Source organism: Hylobates moloch, unplaced genomic scaffold, assembly GCF_009828535.3.
Source record: "Hylobates moloch isolate HMO894 unplaced genomic scaffold, HMol_V3 SCAFFOLD_14, whole genome shotgun sequence".
Taxonomy (NCBI): domain Eukaryota; kingdom Metazoa; phylum Chordata; class Mammalia; order Primates; family Hylobatidae; genus Hylobates; species Hylobates moloch.
In genome coordinates this window covers 93,641,449-93,666,473 of record NW_026652289.1, presented here as the reverse complement: position 1 = coordinate 93,666,473, position 25,025 = coordinate 93,641,449, and the positions used below count along the sequence as shown (strand labels likewise).

Sequence of the window (25,025 nt, the reverse complement as noted above, 5' to 3'; positions counted from 1 at the left end):
CGACTTTTTCAATTCTGAGTTCCCTTCTCTATAATATAAAGGTATCTTTAAAAATTAAATTGGATTGAATTGTAATGCACTTAACACAGTAAAAACAGTTGCCTGTCTTTTTCTGGTCCTATTTTTCATCAACAAAGTTGGACTTTGATTCTCACAACTCTGCATCTTTTGCTTATTTGTGACTTCCATCACCTGTCAATACCCTGTTCATCTTTCAAAGTGAGACTCAAGTTCCTTCCCTGGTCGTTTCCTCTTTTTTTCTTTTCAGAAATTCACAAAATATAGTATCTCTCACTCTTTTTGGAAAGAACACTTATCCTGCCTTATTTTGTAGTTACTTATGTTAGTTATCTCTCCTTCTCAAACATTTATTCCTTGAGGAGAGAAAGGCAAAGGAAAAAAAAGTAATTCTTGAATAGTCTTATTTTTATATATATCCAGTTGAATGCTTGCATAGAGTAGAAACGCTGAATTTATTGAATAAATGGAAATATAATGGTTGAGAAATTTTACTTCAAGTATGTTACCCACATAGCATTACATTTTACATTAACCTTTCTTAACCCTGTCAAGAAATTTTAATTGGCAGAAATGACTTGTCATATAAGACACTGTCCAGCTGCTTTCCCTTTCCATTATTTCTTTCAACTTCTAAATAAAACTCTGCACTTTGTACTTCTTTCACAAAGCATTCTATTATGATCATCAAACACATTTTGGGAATTGGGGTAATAATTCAAGTCTCAGAGGGAAATAGGGTAAAAAATGAAATTCTAAAGAATTAATTCTGAAATATAGCATATCTGGAAAAAGAACTGAAAAAAATCTCAATCAAATGTGTTTAACAAAATTATAATACAGAGTCTAGACTTACTTTTAACATTTTAGAATGTCTTATAAGTTAGTGAAAGGCAGAAGTGGCATCAATATGTGGTCACATTAAAGCATGTAACAGCATGTTGAGCTAGTTCTTATTTATGTCAATAGCTCTTCTAGAGTGTTTCTGATACTCCCCTAAACAACATAGTTCCCATTCTGTAGTAATTTCCAACACATTTTGAGATCTAGAGTGAAAAATTAAGAGGAGCATATTTCTGGGTACATAAAGAGAAAAAAGAATAAAGCCATGGTTCAATAATATCCAATAGTGATAAGATAAGCTACGTGAGACAAACTGAAAAATTTCTTCTATTGACCGTACCCAAAGTGGAGCACATTTTATTTTCTCCACTTTAAGCAAGAAAATAGCATACATTTGATGTTTAAAACATCAAAATCACTTATTTAAGTGCTGCCATTTAAAAATATGTCTGTTTAGAAATATAGGACATTAGATTAAAAATTGCTAAATATATTTCTTTAAAGACTTTTATCTAAATCCAAAAACTTTTTTATAACTGACGATGGACCTACCCAGAAATTCAGTAAAGAATATTTGTCTTATGTTTTTCAGAGTAGTGCAATTGAGCACCCATATGGTATCATACCCATTATTTTTAACATTGCCTTACTACAATTTTATTACTTAAGGAAACATACAATTTGTTTGAAAAATGCTGGGGCTTTATGCATTTTTCTGCACACAGTATTCATCATGAAGTAGATATTCTTAAAATGAAAGCTGTGTATAAATACAGATTGACCTTGATTTTCATGCTAGATGAATTCATGACAAATATAAGCGCTATACATTAGGGATTCCATGGCCACTTTGTTAACACTGTGTATTCACCACCTAGCGGAATGGCTGACACATAGATGACAGGAATATCACCAGATTTGAGGTGCCTGTCACATTGCATACATACAAATCACCTGAGACGCCAATTAACAACAGATTTTGACTCAATAGGTGAGGGTTAAGGCTTAGGGAATATGCTTTAAAACAAGTAAAATAGGTGATCCTAATACAGGTGATCCCCCAACTACACTTTAAATCATACTGCTGTTTAGGGGCAAGGTACCTGTTTTCCATCCCACCTCACTAAAATCCCTGGAATTGGTTAATGGAACATGGTGAAACTGAAGGCCTGCAGAGAGTGCTTTAAGAATATATTATGGGCCGGGCGCGGTGGCTCACTCTTGTAATCTCAGCACTTTGGGAGGCCGAGGCGGGCGGATCACGAAGTCAGGAGATCGAGACCACGGTGAAACCCCGTCTCTACTAAAAATACAAAAAATCAGCCGGGCGTGGTGGCGGGCGCCTGTAGTCCCAGCTACTCGGAGAGGCTGAGGCAGGAGAATGGCGTGAACCGGGGAGGCGGAGCTTGCAGTGAGCCAAGATCGCGCCACTGCACTCCAGCCTGGGTGACAGAGCGAGACTCTGTCTCAAAAAAAAAAAAAAAAAAATATATATATATATATACTATTCATTTCAACACCTCACAGAAGAAAAAAATACTGTATCATTATGATACTAATTTTGTGCCTAATAAAACTTTTTTAGTTTTTATAATTTCTTCTCTCACAAAACCTTAGCCTCTATGATACATAATATATGTAGTTGTCAAACTTTCTGTAGAAATTGGCAAGCTCTAATTGGTTAAAATTTTAAGTGACAGTATTATTTATTTTATATGTAAGTATCCATATTCTTAGTTAATATTTTGGAAACAAATACATATAAACCCTAAAGGAAATTGGTTTTTGATATACTTTTTCTAGGTCATGGGATTTATATCTGACTTAAAATTTTGATTGAATTAAACTGTCGTTTTAAAAAAAACAGTTTTTAAACATATGTTTCCCCACTCACACACATACAGATGGCATTGACCAGGGAAATATATTTTGGGGGAAGGAGCATTCAAAGGAGTTGATTAGCTGTAGCTATGCTAACTATATCTATAGTTTAGTTTTTTTCCCAAATAGGTTCAGCCCACACGTGGAAAAGAATAACTGGGCAGCTTCAGACAAAAAACCTAAGCTATCCAATTGCCTGTAACAGATTTTACAGTAAAACAGATGAGGTTTATTTTTAAATGAACTATCATAACAAACTCAGTGTTATTAATTTTGTTATACTGGATTTAAAGATCAAGAACGTAATTGAAAACCTATGATGTGGGAATCAAGAGGCATAAGGAAGTTTTTGTTCTCTGAAATGTCTTTCTTATCCAGACTCTTGCCGGCTGCAGCCCTTGAATTGTAGCATTGGAAACTAGTTGCTCTACATTAAACATCATATTTTCAGGGGCACATAACTAAAGAGTAAGTATTTCTGAGAAAGTTCACACATTGAGCTATTAACCATTAATAATGTCAGTTTATAAAATGGCTCTCTAATGGTGTGGCTGGCTAAGAGGAGGGGCTTAAAAAAATGGCATTCAGGATAGTTTTGAAAGGTCAGTGTAAGGGAAAAAAAATTATCTGTACCAACATATTCAATGACATAGGCCCAGAGAAATGAACTCTAGACAGTCAGGAACACAATAAAAATTCCAAGATTTGGAAGAAAGAGATAGCTTGTATTGACAGGAAACTGCTAAAAGATGATGATGAGGGAAATGAACACACACTTCATCAGTTGTTCAACTGTTATTCTTCTGTCACTTGAGTCTTGACATAGAAACTAAATTCACTCTTCTGCCATTCTAATTCCATTATTCTGAATTTCTTTATAGTGAATTTCCCTGTAAGAAGGCATGTTTATTCCACAACTCTGTTTTAATTTGTTTCTTCTCTGTTTTAAGTTGTATAAATTATGGATTTATACAACTTTGGCACATGCATTGCTGATCCATTCCTTATGGGCTCATGCAACCACATTTGTATGAATGGCAGCATCACAGTCTAGTTTGTGATTGAGCATGACATTTTCTTTGCATATGTCTGTAGAGTGTTCCCTCTATACATTTCCAAAAACCTGTTTTCCGACTCAGAAATTATAACATTAGAATTCACAGGATGACAGTATCTCTAAAGTTAAGTAATCTCTATGGATATCTGATCTCATTTACATGTATCTTTATTTATAATTGACTGTGATATTGGGATGAAGCTAACAAAATTTAAGAAAGAGAAAAGCAAGGCACTGTAAATACAAAAAGCAATTGCACAATTATAGAAGCAAAGGAGACCTAACTTGGCAGCAATTCATCTGAAAGGGACCTGGACAAGCTTAAGATGAGCCAACAGTATGGCATATTTGCCTCAAACTATATTAATGGGAAGGCAACCTTGGCTGCCTTAATAGAAGTGTAAGGTTGCCAAGGAGGCAGTAATCTTGCTGATTCTGGCCCCACCCTATGCAATTTGGAGCACTGCATTCTGGGTATCCTATTTTAAGTGGTATTCTTAGAGGACTGGTAGGTGGTGAATATCTGAGAAATCATGTTTAAGTGTAATGGTTGAGTGAATTTACATTGCTTAGCCTAGAAAAGGTAAGATTAAATAGAAATATAACTGTCTTTATATACTAAAATCACTGTCCTATAGAGGACAATTTGTAGGTATAGAAGTAAAAAACATTTACCTATTTATGGTCTTATTTTAGATTGATTTCATGATTGTTTTATTCCATATAGAAATAACTAGCAACAAATACTAGGAGCCCAATATGAGCCTATGCAGGTGGAAATTAGGTAACAAGAAAAACTTAGACTTAGTAATGTAGTCTGAGATAGTGCTGGAGTGAGCAGTTCTCTACAGACTGAAGGTATCATTCAAGTCTCTGTTCGAATTCCTATGTTAGCCAGACCAGCATTTAAAATAGCCAAAAATTACTTATCAAGGGGATGAGTGCAGACGGAAAAGAATGTTATTTCTCCTATGAAAGTGGTTTTTTTAGTGGCATATCCGTATTATTCATATGCAAAAAAAGAGCATGAGGAAAGGGGCTTAAACTGAAGCAGGAGTAATTTCCCTAGATATGAGAAAGTATCCAACTGTTAGGGTAATATAATATTGGAATCGACTGCTAAAGAAAATTGTAGAGGGTTCATTCTTGGAGAGCTTCAAGAAAAGTTTTGCCAGTTATCTGTCTTGGGTTGCTTAGTCTACTGGGTATTTGGGGGAGCCTTTCTTATCTTATCAGAGTGTGATGAGAGGAAATTGACAGCCACATGTATTAAAAGCAACAGTTTATTTTATATATATATATGTGCATATGTGGATGTTCATCAAAAAATAGTATATGCTCATCCAAGAATATTTGGAAATCACTGAAAAAAAGTAAAGAGAATAACCAGAAATATCACTATTGTAATCTAGTATATTTATTTTTAATCATTTTTCTGTGAATTTTGATTAACTTAGGAGTTTTTTAAAACAATAAATATACTCTTTTAAAATTGCTTTTTAAATTTAAGCACAAGGAATTTACCCAGTCACTTTAATGAACAATTAATATGCACTTCAGTTCTATATTGTGGTTAGTTAAAGCAAAGAAATGGAGAAAAGGAATTAAAAGAGTTAAATGGAAAGAAAGGAGAGAAGGGAAGAGAAAAAAGAATAAGGAAAAGAAAAGAGGGAGAAAAGGTAACAGGAAAGAAGACAAAGTTGGAAGTAGATGTAGAAAAAACAGAAGAGTTGGGGGGACAACAATAGTGAAATGTTAGGGAGAAGGTTGAAAAGAAAGTTCTAGTAATTTATGATAGAGATCCTCAGATAACCCTCATTCATCTGGCCCTCAAATATGTTAGCTGTAAATAGGAGCATAATATGTTGGTTCATATTTCTGTCTTTTGAAGTTCTGATAAGTTTGTTATTTACTGATTATAAATCTGTATATACTCTCAGACATTAAAATAATTTCAAACTCTCAAATCAATAAGATATCTGGAGCAGCTTTTGAAAGATGAAGTTCTTCTCTGGTTGCAGAAGTAAAGGCTAGATCTTTAAAGGACAAGAGCCTGAGGATTCTACCTCTACCTTACATTAATTGGCATGAAAAACAAAAGGCAAACCTATTGTTTATTCAATTCATTCTCGTTCTGTGTATCTTGGATTTTATGTTTTTATGTTTTCTCCTTCATGTTGGTGACCAGTTAGTTGAATTAGTTTGGAGCAAGCAGTAATGAGGACAAAGTCATTCCACATAAAAATTTCCTTAAGCATTAACAATTATCCATGAATCGATTGCATGTTTTACCCAAATCATCTTCTTCAAAAATGAAGGAGATAGCTTTGAAATCTATCAATTTGCATAAATTTACCAGAAAATTCACCCCAAGCAAATACACCACTGATGGTGAACATGTATTTTAAACCTGACAAACAATACATCAATGCATATGCTACGAAGACTTAGTAATTAAATCACATTAAGATTGAGAAGCTCTTATTCTAGCATGATTTCTATACTAGCTGCCATATTTGACTCTTTTAATGCACATCTGGGTATCTAGAAACATATGTTCCAAATCTGACTCTATCACTAACTAGCTCTGTGATCTTTGCTTACTTCTTAACCTCACAGAAGCTCAAAATGTATTTACCTCTAAGTAAAGTTCAAGTGATGAGAGTATTTTGCCAGCCATGTTACAGAGTTTCTTAGTTAATATTCTCAAGCTCTTACAAGTGTCAAAAGAAATAACAATATAGTGCAATATTATTTACAATGGGCCTGGTGGATTATATAACAACACTTTGTCCACCTAAATTATTATTACAAGGAACACATTTTGAAAGCCTTATATCAGTGTAGGAAACCACAGGCTTGCATATTTGACCTTTAACATGATTTTATTCAGTGTTTAGGGTAACGTTAGTAGAATCACAGTCCATTTATTCAGGACGAGTTCTCGCACCCCCAAATTCCAGTGAGTGTTCTGGTTATACCTGTCAAAATCTCTAGAAACTTCAGAACTTCCAGAGTATCTCTCTGCCTTGTATCTCTCCTGCTTTCTTGATGTATCTGTGTATTGCTTTTCCTTCTCTTTAGTGAGCACTCCTTCCTCACTTCTCCCCCTGCTTGTATCTTTCTCCATTTGCTTCCTAACATCCTTCCTTTAATTCTGTCTCTCCCATTTATCCTTGTTTTGTGCTATCTACTCTTTTTATAATATGAAGTTAAAATATGTTTTGAAGCATTTTATCTGTTCACTAGCTCGGTGTTACCACTTTCTTTGCACCATATTCTCCAGCTAGACGAGACAGAGATCCCCATTCCTCATTGTTGTCCTAATGCATCTGCACCTTTTTTTCACATTTTGTTCTCTTCTTTAAAAAAGCTCTTTACCCTCTATGAAATCCTCCAACCAATCCTTCCTTCAAGCAAATGCACCTTTACCAGGAAATTTTCCTTTCCCAGTTCTTCCGTTCTGTCCTCTTTACCTCCTTAGGTGCACCCAGAAATATTCTCTTTCAGTCTCCTTATCACTCCTTTGTTCATATGAAACTTACTAGCAACTATCATAACTTACCAAATTATTTCCTATGGCAGTACATTAAGGGTAAAAGTCACATTGTTTATCTTTGTATCTGCTATTACACAATGTCACCTGTACATCGAAGGTGCTCCATGAGTACTGAATTGAACTGCACTAATTTAAATCTTAATGAACTAGATCTAATTGCCCTTTGATTCCATGTAACATTCAGTTAAGATTTTCTAAGATGAGTGAGTGGCTCTTAACGTAAAAAGAAAAAAGTGTTCCCATATTTATCAATGAGTGAAGCCTTCCTCAGTGAAAATTGTTGTCAGCCTACTCCCAATTATAATACACTAATTACTTCATCTTTACTTAAAGGTAGTGAATTATTTAATAAAACATTGTTATTTAGAAATACACCATAGTTTTAATATACAAGAAAACTAACATTGTAAATATGTCTATTCCAGTAAGGAAAAAATTCATGAATTTATATAAAATTATAATGTAGATGGGGAAGTCTGATACTTGAGCATTTTTAACAAGAAATTATTAGTGATAGTATAGATATGTTTGTCTAGTAAACTTTCTATCTAATTTCAAATGATCATACTAAATTTTAGTTTGAAATTATCTGATAATTGGAATCTGGTGATAAGAGAGTTTCAAATACACTCTTTTACTATTATTTCTTGGCTAACATGAGCAGGACTTTAAACAGATACCTGAAATTTTTAAAAACTGGACAGCTATTATCATCTGAACTTGATGGATCATATACTTTTCTATATTTTATTTTATTCTTTCAATTGACATAATAATTGTACATATTTATGGTGTACACAGTGATGTTTTCATATATACAATGTATAGTGATCAGAGCAGGGTAATTAGTATGTCCATGATCTAGACATTTATCTGAACAAAACTAGTAGAAAATTAACAAAATATAAAACAGCTTAAGCAAAAGGTCCATTCGTTTTGGATAAAAATGTTCTAAAGAAAAAACAATAGAAAACTTACATTTCAAGTGGGAAAAATGTCTAGAGAGGAAAATTTAGCATGATAAAAATAAGTTTGCCACAGGAACAGAAAACCAAATACTGCATGTTTTCACTTATAAGTGAGAGCTAAACACTGAGTACTCATGGACATAAAAATGGCAACAATAGAAACTGGGAACTACTAGCAAGAGGTAGAGAGGTAGGCAAGGGTTGAAAACTTAACTATTGGGTACTATGCTCAGTACCTGGGTAATGGGATCATTCATACCCCAAACCTTAGCATCACACAATATACCCAAGTAACAAACCTACACATGTACTCCCTGAATCTAAAATAAAAGTTGAAAAAACACCAACCATTTTAAATTATGAAATTTTAATCTGTAAAGAAAAGGATTACAGAGGATAGGTCTCAAATCTATATAATTAGGACTTTAACCAAATGAATATGAATTCATATATAAATATATGAATATGAATCAGAATGAATATGAATACATGAATATTTGTTCTAAAGTATTTTATTTAAATTTACATACAAAGCTTCTAATTACCAGTATTCTGAGATGTGATAAAAACAAAAAAAGAGAGGCCAAACTTTATGCATTAGGTTGTAAATTTATTTTTTTAGCTCAAAGTATATCACAAAAACATCGATTCAAGATGGCTTAAATTGATTATTGAATGATAGATTCATGCAGAGTATTTAAAAAGCTGGAGATATTTGCAATTTATTTCTAGCCTTTGAGACAGACCACAGAAGATATGCACAAAGGGTCCTTGGTCTGCAGTCAGCAACAGAATATAGGCTAAGAAGATTCCTGACTCAACTTAGATCTGCTTCATTAGGCTTCATTAGATACCAAGTTATTTCAGCTTGAGATAAACCTTATGTTCTCTCGCACATATAGCATTTTAACTGAATGTAATTAGACCCACGTACTACAATCTGTTGATGTTTTGAAGCAGATAATTTCAGTGTTATTTCTTTGTCTACTTACTTTTTATCCTAAAAAAGTTTTTAAAGACAAATATGTGATCATCTATATTCTTTATTTTTTACTTTTTCATACTATAAAACAGAATCTGTTATAGTTTAAAACAACTTTGGTTCCCTGCATTTTCAAATCTTTTCATAGTAGCATGTTCTACTGAAATGTTAAAATGTTAAAAAGAATAAACACTGGGCTAAATAGCTGGATTGTGGCCTTCCATTCTCCATTTTTTCATTGTCTTGAGAGCAATCATAAATCCTGAAAGGGAGAATGGATACTATAATGAAAAATTAAATAGCACATATGATTCTCATTGATGAGTTTTCTGCTATCCCAGCAATGCCACTGCCTACCCCAGCATTGCTTCCAACACTGCCCTCAGATCCTTATAAGAAAGGTGACCTTGCATCCTTGTTTGCCCAGCACAATCTCAGTTTACACCTGCTATCCTGATGTGTTTATTTACAGCACAATCTTTTACTCTCAAAAGTGTTCCAGTTTGGATGATAGATTATATGTAGAAGCATGATGTAAATGTTTAACAACTGACTCTCAGGGAAAAAAAGTGTACATATATATGCACACGTAGTTCATTACAAATTCTATTGATATAAAGGAAGCATAGCACACAAGCATATAAATAATAAAATACAATACTCACAAAATGCTTTCGCTATTTCTGTTTTTCTCTGAAGCCAAACCATGGTTGTAATAGAGGAACAACTATAGTTCTGACAATAATATTTGTTGATATTTTCATTTATGTTAATAAGTAAGAAGAAGGTAAATGAATGAAGATGTACATTGGAACTTCACTCACTTCTCAATGATATGAGTGACTTCTTTGCTGAATTAGATCATAGTTTTTAGAGATACTAGAAAACTAATGTCTCATTTTTGTTCTATTCACAATGAAACAGTTATAGACGCAAACCCTTAAAGTTTAATCTACATTATTAACGTTTTTTTTGTATCTTCGCTTAAATGTAGACCATCAACAAAATAGTGAATCAAGCCCTGATTTGTAGCACTGGCCAATTTATGTGGTATAGGTGCTCTTATCATAGTTGGGTCCAAGCTACCAACAAAACATCACTGAACAGAGTTGGGAAGAAATATACAGACACATACCATTATCTAGTATTTCCATCATATAAATACGTTAGAAATAACCTAGTAGTAAAGAGTTTTGGGTATTTATTACTTTTAATGTAATTTATTTCATTCTAAGTTTATGTAATTAAATGTTTAATAATGGCTGTATTTAACAAGTTTACAAAATTTTTGAAAATTTAACAATTGGCTGTCATGGACCAGTACAAGCGGCTTCAGCAGACCACCAAATATGGTCACCCTACTTATAACTAATCCCATATATTCAAACATTCATTGGCTACATATTTTCAAGCACCTAATATGTGCCAGGAATTGTGCTAGTTTTGTGAGATGCAATACAGCAGAGTTCGAGATAGAAACTATTTCTGCCTTCACACGATTTCCAACAGCCTTTGACTCTCCCACTTCCAATCTCTTTTTCCCAATCAACCCAATCATTAGTGGTGTGAGCAGCACATATTTGGTGGATTGTAGTGACTTAGTAGGGATATAGGTGTCGTGTGGAAGCACAAACAGGGAATTAAAAAGAAGAAAAGCCAATGGTTGGGTATTTGAAGTGTCTAGTATAAATAGTAGCAAATTAGAACTGAGCTTTTTCTGTCAAATGTTTAAATAACCATGCTAGTAGATTTCCTTTACCTGCAGCTTTATAATGGCAGGCAACAATAAAAGACACTGCATTCATGTAATTAGTGAGTAACAACTCTATGCAAAGCACTAGTCTAATGCTGAGATGGGAGGTGAGGGATAAGGAAAGGCGAGAGAGTGACAAGGGAATTGGAAAAGGTTGACATAATAGATGGAAAGACCTATAATACTTCCAACTCCTGGTTCTAAAGTCTAGGAGAATACAATAATCTAAGGAGAAAATCATAACAGTAATGCCATATATTTGTATACTATTTTACAGTTCTCACATTTTACTCTCACAAGGTACTCAGCAGTGTGCAGGGGTGGACTGAAATGGCCAAGGGGAGCTTCATGGAGAGTTGAGACTTAATCTGGGCCCTGAAGAATGGGTAGATACTGAGAAGAAAAATTCTAGTCAATATTGTCATGCAGAGTGAAAAAGTACGGATGTTTATAGTCTAGGAAAAATAGTGAATAGATTGGCTGGCTAGAATAGAATCTTTCCATTAGCAAACAGGAGAAAATAAGGTAAAAGAAAAAGCGAGCCAAATTATAGAGTTTCTTAATGATGAGCTGAGAGAAGCCTTACAATACCTTTATTCACTGAAGTTTTTATTGCTTCTTACTTAATTCAACTACTTGAACACATTGTTTGCTAATGTGCTGGACACTATAATGGATCTTTTGATAAAAAGATGAAAAAGAAAAGTTCCCTGCCCTCAAAGAGCTCTAGCCAGACAGACATATACAAATAATTATAATACTTGAGCACTACACAAAATGATAAAAATAAATGTGTAAGTACAATGAGAAGGTTGCTCCCTCCTCCTACTGACCACTGGGAAACACCGTATGCGATTAGTCATGTGACTGATAGGAATTCAATGAGATAATACATTTTCTTTAAAAACTTTACACAATACTGCTATTAAGAATAAGAATTATGAAAATGTGTAATAAAATAAAGAATAAGAATTATGAATAAAATAAAATAGTATTATAATCATTATCATTGTTATTTGAGAGGCTGAACATATGAAATGATGTGGAGCCCCTGAGGAGTACTGCTGTGGTGAATCAGAAGAAAATTATACCATGTCATGAAATGCACTCTCCTTTTCTCTCTCTCTATGGAAATCCTAACTAATCTTTATGTCCCACTTTGTCTGTAATGCTTCCTGGTCTACTTTCCTGGTCTACTTCAATCCTCTGGAGCTCCTGTTGGAACTGTGGCCAATACCATATGATTTAGCCTTTAATGTCTCTCTAATTTTATTTTTATTTTACTTCATCTTGTGTTGATATTAGTTTTATTTCTAAAATTGGATTCTTAGAGGCTGAATCCAAGACATATGTTATGCTTCCTAATCGTTGTATCCCCTATTGAGCCTGTAACACTGCAGACTTAAATTGATGCTAAATAAGTATGAATTGAGTGTTTAATTTGAAAATCTAAGTCGTGGGCACCCAGGCAACATTGGCAGTATTGTTTGGTGAGCCCTCTGACCTCCTTCTGCAGTCTCTTCCACTTCTGTATTCTCTTCTCCTTTTAAGGTGATCTCATGTTCTCTGTGTTCTACCCAATCAAAACCCACATTCAGGAAATTATCTTATTTACTCATTCATTTTAAAGGTGTAAGCTATTCATAAGTATTTAAGCATTATGTTTTGGGGGTAATTTACACTTTGAAAGATAAAACATTAAGCCAAAAAGAATGAATCTCTAAGCAGTAAGCAGGTTGAGTTTTCTTGTTACAGTTTTTTGAGTCTAAACCAACTTATAACCAGTATCATCTTGATAGAAAACTTAAAATGTAAAATATTAGAATGTTTAATAATACCTCAGTAATCAACTTCAGAATGTTATATAACAAAACAACTCAATGGGTGGAAACAGCATTGGCTTTTCATTTCTTTAGAGCCCTGAGTTCAGGTCCTGACTCTGTTGTTTACTAGTACCAAACCATTCTCTGACTGTCAAACTGAGCCTCATTTTCCTCATTTATAAAATGGAATTAGATGTGAGAAATCATGTAAAGCACCAAGCACTGTGCCTGACAAATAGTTAATACCCAATAAAGAGAAGTTTTTATTCCCCCATCTATTTATTTAATAAATATTAATGCATTAATTTGGTTAATTTTATTTTAGCTATATGACTGTACAACAATATGTCCATTTTAGATAATTTTATGTAAATAGTAGGACATTAAGTACTTTCAATTTCAATTTCAATTAAGTATTTGGTTTTATATTATAGATGGCCAACTATAATCAATTTGCTGATCTCTTTTTCCTATATATATAAACATTGGCTTTTCACTATAAATACTTTGGAGCAATATTCTACCCCTCTATGATGACTCTTTTACTTATAAGAAATATGTCAACTTTTTGACATTTGGTGGGGGAACAAAAGGGGAAATGATCCAAATTGTAAGAGTGTATAAACAGAAGGAAATCAGCTAAGCTTTTGGTGTTACAAACCACAGTAATAATGCATATTGTTTACACAGTGAGTTTGACTAAAAGTATGCTGAACTAAAAACCAGAAGACTTCAATTCCAGTCCAAACCACCACTGCCACTAATTCATGATGTCATTTTGAAAAGTTATCTTCTTGTGACTCAGTTCCCTCATCAAATAAAATAAGCATGATAGACTAGATCAGTGCTTCTTAAACTTTTATTGGAAACACAGATACTTTTGAGAATGTGATCAAGGCTTTGAATCCTGTCCCCAATATTTGTGCGTTATTTTTTCCTTTCCAGTTTCCCTGAGGGCTATCTGCAAACTTCATGTCAAAATCTTTGGACTCTGATCTCGTGGCTTCCTTCCAGACCTATAACTCCAGAATGGAGCTGTCTTTGTTTCATACAATCATTAGTGTGATTTTAAGCAAGCAAATCATCCAGTTTCTTTCTCAATGCTATGAAGTGGGGTATTAACACATGGTATAAGGTTTCCTCCCTCTGTCTGCAGTAAGAGAAGAGAGCCACGTTCCTCCTAAGGAGACCCTAACCCAAATTAGCAGTTCCAGTAAGGAAAGCTATCTACTTCCTCAGGCTTGTTCAGAAACAAGCTTATTCCACAAACGTATTGCTCTGTTTCTCTTCTATTGTTGCTTTAACTTAATTTTATGTGTATTTAGAATTTTAACTTGACTAAAAATTCTTCAGATGCAAAAACCATGCATGGTAGTTAGTCCCTGGTTTGGCCCCAATGATCCCTAACACTTAGTATTCACTATTCACACCCTTGGGTAGTTCCCTCCCCCCACGTTTTACTGTTTTACTAGGGTTGGTGTGTGTGACCAATAAAATAAGGCAGAAATGATGGTACGTCACACTGCAATTTCTATCTTAAAGATTCTCTCTCTCTTTGCCTCCCTTTGTCTCTCTCTTTCTCCCTCCCTCTCTCTCTTTCTCTCCTACCCCTCTCATTGCTCAGTCTGAAGGAGGCCAGTTGCCATGTTATAAGGACGCTCAGGAAGCCTGTGGAGAGGCCCACATAGCAAAGAGGAAGTTTCCGGCCAACAGCCTAATAGAAACAGAGGCCTGCCAACAAGCATGTGAGAATGCTTTATAGGCCCCAGTCAAGATTTGAGAAGACTTCAGCCCTAGCTGACAGTTTGATTGCAACCTCGTAAGAGTCCCTAAGACCAACCCACTCAGCTAAGCTACTCCCAAATTCCTCACCCTCTGTAACCGCAAGATAATAAATACGGTTTTAAGCTGGTAAATTTTAGGTAACTTGTTATGCAACAATAGATAACTAATTTTCTCTCTCTCTCTTTTTCTGTCTCTCTTTTTTCTCTCTCTCTCTCTTCTCTTTCTCTCCTTCTCTCACCTCACCACCCACTCTCTCTCTTTCTCAGTTGCTTAGCACTATTGGTAACATTTAACAACTGAAATCTATTCAAGAAATCTGGCCTACCTGTCTTCAATTTTTATTTATAAAACAAATATAAAACCAAAAACTGAGGCCCAGGATAGTCAAGTATTTGCCCAAGGTCATTCAGTTAATTATTGGAAGAAAAAGGATTAATACCCAGGTTCCATAATATATGATACAGTATTATTTCCTTGTCCTCATGCTCCCTCTCACTTTCTTATCAACTCGGTCTACTCCTATGCTATATATAATGTGTATTAACATTTATACAAAATAACGGTATTGGTGTGATAAGCTAAGACTGACAAATCATTGGTGAATTTTCTAGCCTACTTTTCTCCCTTTTCTCTTCTGCAGTTGACAATCTGGTCCATTTATAAATCCCTGTATCAAAGACTGGGTGGAACAAAGCAATGGATATTCATTATCATGAGTTAATTTCATTGCTTTGTGGGTAGTTCTGGTAAGAGGACTTGGTAAGAAAGGTTAAATTTTTAACAAAGTAATATTTGAGTTATTAATTGATATTAACTATCCAGGTCATTTTTGTGAATAATGTAAATGAATGTTTTTGATTAGTTACTGCTTCTACTATTCTTCAATGGCTCCTTATAGCCTATGGGTAAAGCTTCATATTCCCTAAAACAACTTTCCAAGATATAAGACTTCCCTGCAGTCTTATCTCTTCCTACTTCCTATCTTGAACTTGGTACTCCTGAAACACTAATTCCCATACAAACCTACTGACACACAACTCAGCTTTTTCTTCATGTGCTATTTTCCAGGAAGGGATACCCTTTCTTCTGACTCCCTTCCCCATTTCCTACCCTCTTCTCTAGCCTGATTCACTCCCACTGGCTCTTTGAGATGTGGTTAAAATATGTTTTTTGAGAGTCTTGCCCTTTCTCTCCCAGGTTCTGTTAGCTGGCCTCCACTAGAGTCCTCTAACTCCCTGAACATATCTTTATCACAGTACTTACTATATTCTACTGAAATTGACTCTTTGGTGTTGGTATCCACACATAGGCTGAATTTTTTCAATAGTGGGTCCTTGCATTGTGTATCTGTGCATACATAGTACATAATACGTAATATATGCTCAGTAAATATTGCAATAAATAGTATTCTAATTGCTGGAAAGAGCCACTGCAACTTTCAGAATACAAACCTTCTAAGATATTCTTAAGACACTGAAAGAACCTAAAGTTAATCAAGTCACAAATAATGCATGTCTAGTTTTCAGAAAAATATTGAGAAACAGAGATATGATTTACCCAGAATCATACCCCAAAAAAATCCTTAAAATAGAATTCCAGATATACTATCTTTGCATTAATTCATCATTTTTATTCCCTTTCTTTTGCCTCTTACTTTTTGTGGAGCACAGTCCTAAAAGGATTAAAAATAAACTAAGGACATGGACAAAAGAAAGAACCTATTTGCCAGTAAACTGTTTCTTTTTCACCATCCTTCAGACATGCTTGTTAAAACAAACTCTCTGCTGTTTCTTTTATTTGTTTTTGTGTTGCTTTGTATTTGAATTTAGTGGCTTTAGGGAAGGAAATTATCTTTAGGCATTCCTAAATATGACTAAGTTATCTGAGATTATCTGAAATTAAACTGTATATATACAATTTAATATATAATATATGTAGTGTCTGGATAATTATTATTATGCATTCTATAATAATTTTCCAGACACTAAAGAACAGAAGTATAGCTTTAATAAATGTCAGAAATGTGTTTAAAATACAACCAAGTTAAATTGTGTAGCATCTTTAGCAATGTGTAAGCAAAATAAACTGAAGGTTGCTACGCCTTCTCAGAGGAAGACAGATGGATATGTTTTGTACAAGGAAAGTTGGAGTAAGTTTGTATTTAATAAGATGAAGATAATGCCAAGTATTCATTAGGTCATATTACAGAGAAGAAAATTTCAGTTGTTTGTATTTCTTCAGATGCAAATTATCCCACTGCTTGATACAAATTAATATGTGATGTTTTAATAACACCAGTGACAGTATAGTGATACATGTGGTGATACTAAAACTGTGCTTTGGAGTTAAACCTACTTGCATTCACATCCCAACTTTGACAGTTACTAGCTATGTAACCTAGAGCAAGTTACTTAATTCTGTGAGCCAAAGCTCCCCCATCTGCAAATGAGCATAAGTCTGCCCACCTAATAAGAGCCCTGTGAAGATTAAATTAAATAATGTATATAAAGTGTTTAACACAGTGCCAGGCACATAGAAACCACTCACACATTTAATTTTTGTTGTAGTAGTCTTTTTTGTTATCTTAATACTAATGGCCCATGTTTTCATTGAGGGAAAAAATTTACTTAAAAATGCCTCATTTTTCCTCTTCTCAGTCTCTTAGTAACCAATTTGTGTTGATTATAGGAAAGCTGGAAGGTTTAAAGCAGGATTCCATATATGAACTTCTTGCTCCTTAATATACAATGATGTTAATCACACAATGGACTCATCAGACCTACTATGCAATATATAATCTTTGTAAGTTAACTGACTACTCAAATATTTTCAGAAAACAATCAACATTGTATGCAAAGGTTTTTGATAGGATCATCTGAAACACTGGCTAATTTTGAACACCAATCTTTCTTCATTAAAATGAACAACATCTAAATAGGAAGTAAAACAGGCCCATGTATAATTTTAAGACAGTTAGAATTTATATACCAGCAAACTTATTAAGCTGGCCAATTTCCTGAGGGTCTTTTTTTTCTTCCGTGAAATGAAGTAACAGTGTAATTGCAAGCTTACAGCATGGAGATATTTTGAGAATTAATCAGAATGGAATGTACTCTGTACCAATTTCATTATTGGCATATGTATTTTTAAAGAATTAACATTAATTATATACTTACATTTATTCACTCAATAAAAATGTTCCCAGTTGTACATTGTAAGATTTTGCAGACTAAATTAAAAGATTTATGGCAACAGTAACAAATTTACTTCTATACAGTGCAGTAATTTTAGTGGTAATATTAATTTGAATATCTAATAAACTACTAAATAGTACTTCAAAACATCATAAATTTTAAATTACAACAAAGCAACTATGATGTAGATTTATGCTCATCTTCTTTGGGATATCTATTATTATTCAATATCTGGCCATCTTCCAGCCAGTTAAGAGAAAATTTGAAGATCAAATTTGGCCAGAATCTTTTCAAAGCTGAAAGCACTTCTGTGTGACTGTTAAACATCCAACATTATTTTATAACACATTATTTATACAAGAAGGGAGGTGAGCCTAATTTTGCAGAAACAAAGACATATCAGTAGTTTTATGAAAGTAGCATACTTCATGAATTAGAAGGCATAAAACTATGCACAGCTGCTTGACTACTGAGTGTCTTGATTACATAGTTGAAACAGGTGATCCAGTGCTCATGGTAGTAAAAGTATGTCTTATCTTAAAGAATGTGGTAGATAACCTTCATAATTTTGTCCTTACATGCCAAACATATGACTCAAAATTATTATTTTTCTCACATTTTAGAAACTGTTAGGGAAAAAAACTCCATAAAGATAACTTCGATTTTACAGTGATTTTCAACAGCTGACATAGGCAAGTTACACTTATGATCAAAGATTGAAAAGGCATTAAAAAGTGAAAAATATTTCATTCATTTTTTTCACACTTATGCCTTTTCCCGATGTACCCCCTCTCACTTCATACACAATGATTTTAATGTATACCATTTTGTATGTGTTCGAAATGAACATTACTGTTTTGTATGAATGTATTTTTATTGTTGTAAAATACACACAACATACTGTTTATCATAAAAAAGTGAAAAATATGCAGTTATTCAGAAAAAATATATTCCAATTGAATTATGCCTTTAAAATTTCCCTTTAAAGGAAAAACATTGTATGAACTTTGAAAAATTGGTTCTCTTTTTTTATTAATTCAACAAATGATCATTGATGTTTTCCCTTGCCAGATTGAGCATACACAGTGAACAAATTCACAGTCTATGTTTTTAGATTTAATTTAAGTTGCTGGTAGTTTTTAATAAACATAGCAATCATTCAAAGCATGCAAATTAATAAAGAGTAAATGTTCTTATATTTTTAATAGAAAAAAAAACTTTTACCTTGGTGAGTTTAACATTGATACTTGGAAAGATGTTAAATCTCTTTTCATTTCCCAATCTTGCAGTACTGTTACTACCAAACATCTACAAAAAGCATTGCCTCTGAGGATAATACATCTGTCCTCTATCTTTTGTCCTTTCATCCTTCAGGCCATTTCCTCTCAGAAAAGATTTCCATGCCCTTCTCCTTGTGTTGGGTTAGACAACCTGCAATATGCTCTAAACTTACTCACTCTGACTTGGAGTTCTCCCTTGACTCCCAACTGTTAATTCTGTAAAAGCATGGACTGTATATTTGCTTACTATTGTATTCTTAGTCTAGCAAAAAGAGGTATAAATAACTTGGTTGAATTAATTTAAAAAAAAAGTCATTAGCCTTTAAAATTTTGCATATCTTCATTATTCATGCAAACAAAGGAGGAAACTATGTAGCACCTACAAGTGACCTTCCTATGAGAGTTGCCTCAATATGAACCAGATAAACTAGGCCTATGGTCAGAAGTACAGTTAGAGACCCCGTAAGATACCAAAAGACTCCTGAAGATCAGGCTACTGGCACTAAAACGAATTGAGAGTAGATTCACCAACTTTCTCGACTTCTCCCTAGTTCTCTCTTCCTATGCATATGCCCTCTCCTCCCTTCAGTGCTGATCACGAACTCCAGGATCAATATTAGTAGGCAGATCCCTGCCCCAAAATTATCAGTTCACTGCTTGTTTTCTAGCATAGCTCATTTAATTATTAAAGACTTTTTCTGTTTTTGTCTCTAATGCAGATATTCCTTAAACCAGTATCAACTATGAATTACTATTTTTTTCTGTTTATAGTTTTTGGCATGCATGGATTAGCTGGCAGTCAGGTGGGAACAAGAATGGGTGTCATGGAGGGCCACAGCTCCTCTAGAATTGGTCTTCACTATGCCCTGCCAATCAACCTTCCGTCACCAGTGGTAACTGTGTCTGCTTATATAGTTGGCCTCTACAATAAACCAAATTTTCCACCAGTTCCTTGAAATCACCTAGAAAGACATTAAATCAAATTGGTTCTGGAGGCCATTTTTTTTTTAATGATAGAGAATGAGAGGGAAGTGCGGTGTATTTCTCTTTTATTTCAGCAAGGCTTTTAATTCTTGCCCACTTTAAATTTTCATGATAATTTAGTAATCTATTTCTTATTTACAACTAATTTTAAATGTGTAATAAATTAAACGATAAATATATTGAGTGATCACCAATCTTTCTCCCCTCTTTCACCCTTTCACCTCTTACACTGGGCTAAGTGCTGCTGTTCCTACCATTGGAAGATTTAAAAAAATAAAAAGTAAGATATGGTACTTATTTTCTCAGAACTGGCATTCTAGTGACAGTGCCAAATGCAAACAGCAAGAATTATAAGACAAGGCAGATGTGCTGTGCACAGGTAGAAAAGCAATTGGGGCACAGAAAGAGAATAAGACCATTACTGGCTCTGTATTTAAAATCTCAAATAATTGATTTCTTTGAAGAATGTGGAGATTAATTCATTAAATTTGTAGTCCTTTCATCAGATTATGTTAAATTTCTAAATAATTTTTAGCCAGTAAATGAAACTTATTTCTTTATTGAAATAATTGAAATAGCAACAACTTTTGCTCCGACTAGTTTTTTGAAAAGTAAAAATTTATTGTTTTAGATGTATACAGTAAGAATTTTTCAATCATATTAGGATCCTAAAGCATTTTTAGGTTACAGCATAGGAAATGTTTTTGGTTAGTTTATCGGTGGCCCAAATAATAGCTGTTGGGCATCATTTCTTGTTACAGGAGGGTGGTCCTATAAATCTGCTCAGAACTCAGAAAGAATTTTATATTAGGCTTAAATCCCGCTGCAAATCCCTGGATTTCTGTCCAGTATTCATGCACAAAATATTACTCTAATAGTCCGAAAATATATATAATCTTCTGACTTTGGCATACATGCTTAGTTGGTCATTATTAAAATGTTAGTTCAGGTCAATTAGTTTTTTTATTTGGTTCAAACAATTTAGTGGCAACTTCGTTTAGTTCTCGACAACACCAAAGATAGATCCTTAGACAATAGCTCTCAAGTTGAAATTTAATAAAATTTAAATATTCCACCCAAACCAGGGACTAAGAATGGAGGTGAGGGAGAGGAGGAGTGTTATGTTGTCAAATAAGTTTAAGAAATCATGTATACTCTTTTCCTAGAGTTTTTAAAATTCACATTAGTATAGTATAGACTCAGAGAAATTCTGCTGAAAAAAAATTGTTCAATTTTATTTAACCAAAATATTTCTCAGCAGGTTAGTTAGAGAAGCTGTGCTGCAGGAAACAGCCTTAATATCTCAGGGGGCACTACTGTTATAAAGAAACACAGTTTGGAAATATTACCTTAAGAAAATTCTGCAAGCTGTGTTCATTCTGAATTTGGTCTCAAACCATTTTCTTAGCATTACTTACAGTTACATCTAAAGTTCAAATAGCCAGATAAAATGGGAAATATTACAATAGAATATAACAAATGTGGTATTTGAGGATATTGAAACGTGTCTTATTTCTCTTACATTAATCTTAAAAATAAATTCAGTTTCAGAATAATTCTGCTAAATAAGCAAAGATTATTACAGTTTTCGGCACAAAATCAACCAAGAGATTCAAACCTATTTGAGTAATACCTGTAATAATCTATTATCATTTCAACCCCTCTGTATTATTATCTGAAATTATTATTTCAATCTCTAGGTAAATCCAACCCCCAGCATTTTAGTGGTTTTGTTTCTTCCCTCTACTATCTTGTCATTCCATTGTCTTATTCTTTAAGTGCATCAAGAAAGTTAGTGGAGCTATATTTTATGAGAAACTTTGCTTCATTTTAAGTTTACAGAAGATTTAAAATCCATTAATTTTTATGTAAAGTCTTTTTCCTTTTCTCTTTTGCTCTTTTTCCTCCTGTTCACAAAGTTATTTTCTTCCTCTTTATTTTTAGATGGACACTAGCTAATGACTCTATCAAGTACTCATGACCACTCCAGTAGAAGAGATTACTTTCTTCTGGAGGGCAGTTAAGCAACTGGAGAATCTCTAAAGCCAATTCTCCCCAATATACATCAAATTTTTTTCCTCTGAGAATGATGTTGGCTGCCTAAAGACAAGGTTTACCTGGGCATGGGTACTGGATAATTCTCTCTCACTCCCCATCTTAATCACTGTGTCTTTACATATTGCTACACAAACCCTTTCATACACATAGTTAAGGAACTTTAATGACATTTTTGTTAGTGAATTTGACATGACTTCTCTACTAAAGATATGTCCAGATATAATCTCAAATGCAGATATAAAACTTGGTCCAAAAGCGGTTAAACATTCAGGAACTCTTTAACATAATTTTCCAAATCATGTGAAAGGCAGAGGATTTTCATTTACAACCTATTTGAGGGGTAAAAATATTAGATATTGTTTAGTAAAGGAGTTTATATTGAAGTCTATTTCATTGAACAAGAGTCATTTTTCTCCATATTACTTAAGTATACATAATTTTATTGTATGTGAGATATATAAAATTTAAAAGTGAAAAAGTATTGTATTCCAATAGTGATGTTAGAGAAGTTATTGTGCTACCAAAAATTGTGTGATACAAAGGAAGAAAGCTATGATCCTTAGAAAATAAAAAAAGCTTTGCCTTAATGTTGTGCATCATTCCAGTCTTAAAAAGAGAACAATCCTCTAGCTTTATGTCTTTTCTCTGATCTGGATAGACCCTTGCTATGGTTTGAATGTCCCCTCCAAAACTCGTGTTGAAATTTAATTGCCATTGTGATGGTATTAAGAGATGGGACCATTAAGAGGTGATTAGGCCACGAAGGCTTCAACCTTCTGAATAGATTAATGTCATTTTCTCAGAAGTGGGTTATCAAGAGAGTGGGTTGTTACAAAAAATGATTTCAGCCCTGTGTGTCTCACACTCTCTTACTCTCATACATTCTTACCCTTCTGCCTTCCACCATGGAATGACACAGCAAGCAGGCCCTTGCTAGATGCCATTACCTTGATATTGGACTTCCCAGCCTCCAGAACCGTGAAGAATAAATTTCTTTTCATTATAAATTATCCAGTCTGCAGTATTCTCTTATATCAACACAAAGCAGACTAAGCCAACCCTCTAGAATTGTGGTTCCCTCCCGCTGGGTTTCCTAGGCTGGAGGTTGTCTCCTTAAACCTCTGCCTTTGAACTTGGTGGTGTGGTCATGAGAGGTGAGATCCTAATCTGGGGGCATCTGAGTTCATAGTCATAAGGTGGCTCATTTAAGTGCAGAATAAGCAGACATTGAGGCCTGTACTCCAAGTACCCTACTGCAACACCACTTTAGAGTGTCAGAAGAGATGCAGACCTGCCTGTCATTGTGAGACTGTGGCACAGAACCTATTCTTCCCTGCAGCTAACTCATTCACCAAAGCAGTCTTCTTAACATAGTAGCTACAGAGCTATCATCACGTGCGTTTCCAGGCCAGTTCACCAAATGTTGGAGCCACTAAGATTTGTCAGAGAGGTCAAATGAGCCTAGAAGAACCCTCTCAGTGCATAATTCAGAGATTTATGCCTAATCAAGCCTATTTCAAAATCCTCTAGGGTTCAAGTTAACTTTGAATCCCTCTACAGGGTCTGAAACATTCCCAAGACACCTGAGGTGGTCCAGGCTGAATTAGAATTCTTGGTCTCCATAAGCAGTGGTTTGCAACCTTAGCTGCACTTTAGAATAATTGGAGAACTTTAACAAATACTAATGCCTGGTCTTTCCCGTCTTTGTGAGATTCTGACTTAATTCCCCAGTAATCTAATGTGATCCCCTTAGTCCAGTGGTTCTCATCCCAGGCAGCATGTCAGAATTATCTGGGGAGCTTTTAAAATTCGTGATGCCCAGACTGTACCTCAGATCAATTTAATGAAAATTTTTTTGTGGGTGGAATCTGGCATCAGTATTTTTTTAAACTTCCCCAGCTGATTGTAATATTTAGACAAGGTTGAGAAATAGAAAAATCTAGAAAAGGCAACTCTTTCAATATATCTAAGAGCTGACTTCTTCCATCCTCTGTAATTCACTTGGGCCTCTGAATGCTCTAAAACTGTAGGCTAAAGAGTTATTGTACAGCTGAGTCATAAGGGTCAGTCTAGATGAGGATTTACAAAAGAGAAAAGAGATGGTAAGAGATGCACTCATGGCAATGAATGAACTTATTAGCACTTCGTAAGTGCCAGGCACATGTGATAGCCAAAAAGAAAAGATTATAAAATTAAAAACTAATCAAAGAATAGCTAATATTTTCAAATCTGCTCCCCAGCAATTTATCCATTCTCCATAATTTAAAGCCCTAACAAGTTACTTAAGGGAATGCGGGTCACCAGTTCTACAAGATTCTACCTTGTCTATAATTGCTAGGATTTTGGTTTGACTGCATAGGTATGTTACTTATTATCTATTTTTTTAAAGGCAGGGGTTGCCCTTACATTGCTATTTTTGATTCTGATAATGTGAATTATTGTTCTTTTAGATAACTTGCTAGGAACTGTTTAGAATATAAGCAAATTTACCATCTCCATATCCAGAGGCGATATGTGTATTTGCTAGCTTCTAACAGACATTATTGTTAAGTAGGAGCCTATCCAAAGAATTGTTGACAAATGAGTCGCTGAAGGTTTTGTAGCCAAAGTCTAATTCAGCAACACTGTGTTTATTTGCCTTTTGCCAATTGTTAGGCCATATCCCATCACAGTCTAACAGTCTAAAAGAGAATATTGCCAAATCATTGGCCAGTTTTCAGAATGGCTAACCCTTTTCTTGCTATGGAACTAACAATGCTTCATTATAATCAAGTGAGGCAATTTATGACAAGAAATTCTTAAAAGGAGTAGATGATATTGACTATTTTTGGGAAGAGCAC

At 34.2% G+C, this 25,025-nt stretch overlaps 2 protein-coding genes across 11 annotated transcripts in view; one reads left to right on the top strand and one right to left on the bottom strand.

Moving 5' to 3' along the window:
• Positions 1 to 25,025, top strand: part of FAM227B (family with sequence similarity 227 member B) — a 240,266-nt gene that overhangs the window by 138,790 nt on the left and 76,451 nt on the right. The window contains exon 13 of one of the 10 annotated variants that reach the window (XM_058427726.1): positions 14,509 to 15,811. The exons of 8 other annotated variants lie outside the window; for them this stretch is intronic. In XM_058427726.1, coding sequence (XP_058283709.1) covers positions 14,509 to 14,513 — 5 coding nt within the window. In that variant the 3' untranslated portion in view covers positions 14,514 to 15,811. One more of the 10 variants, XM_058427724.1, reaches the window with a different exon arrangement.
• The window catches only part of FGF7 (fibroblast growth factor 7), a 60,705-nt gene that overhangs the window by 31,248 nt on the left and 4,432 nt on the right, over positions 1 to 25,025 (bottom strand). The gene's annotated exons all lie outside the window — the stretch shown is intronic.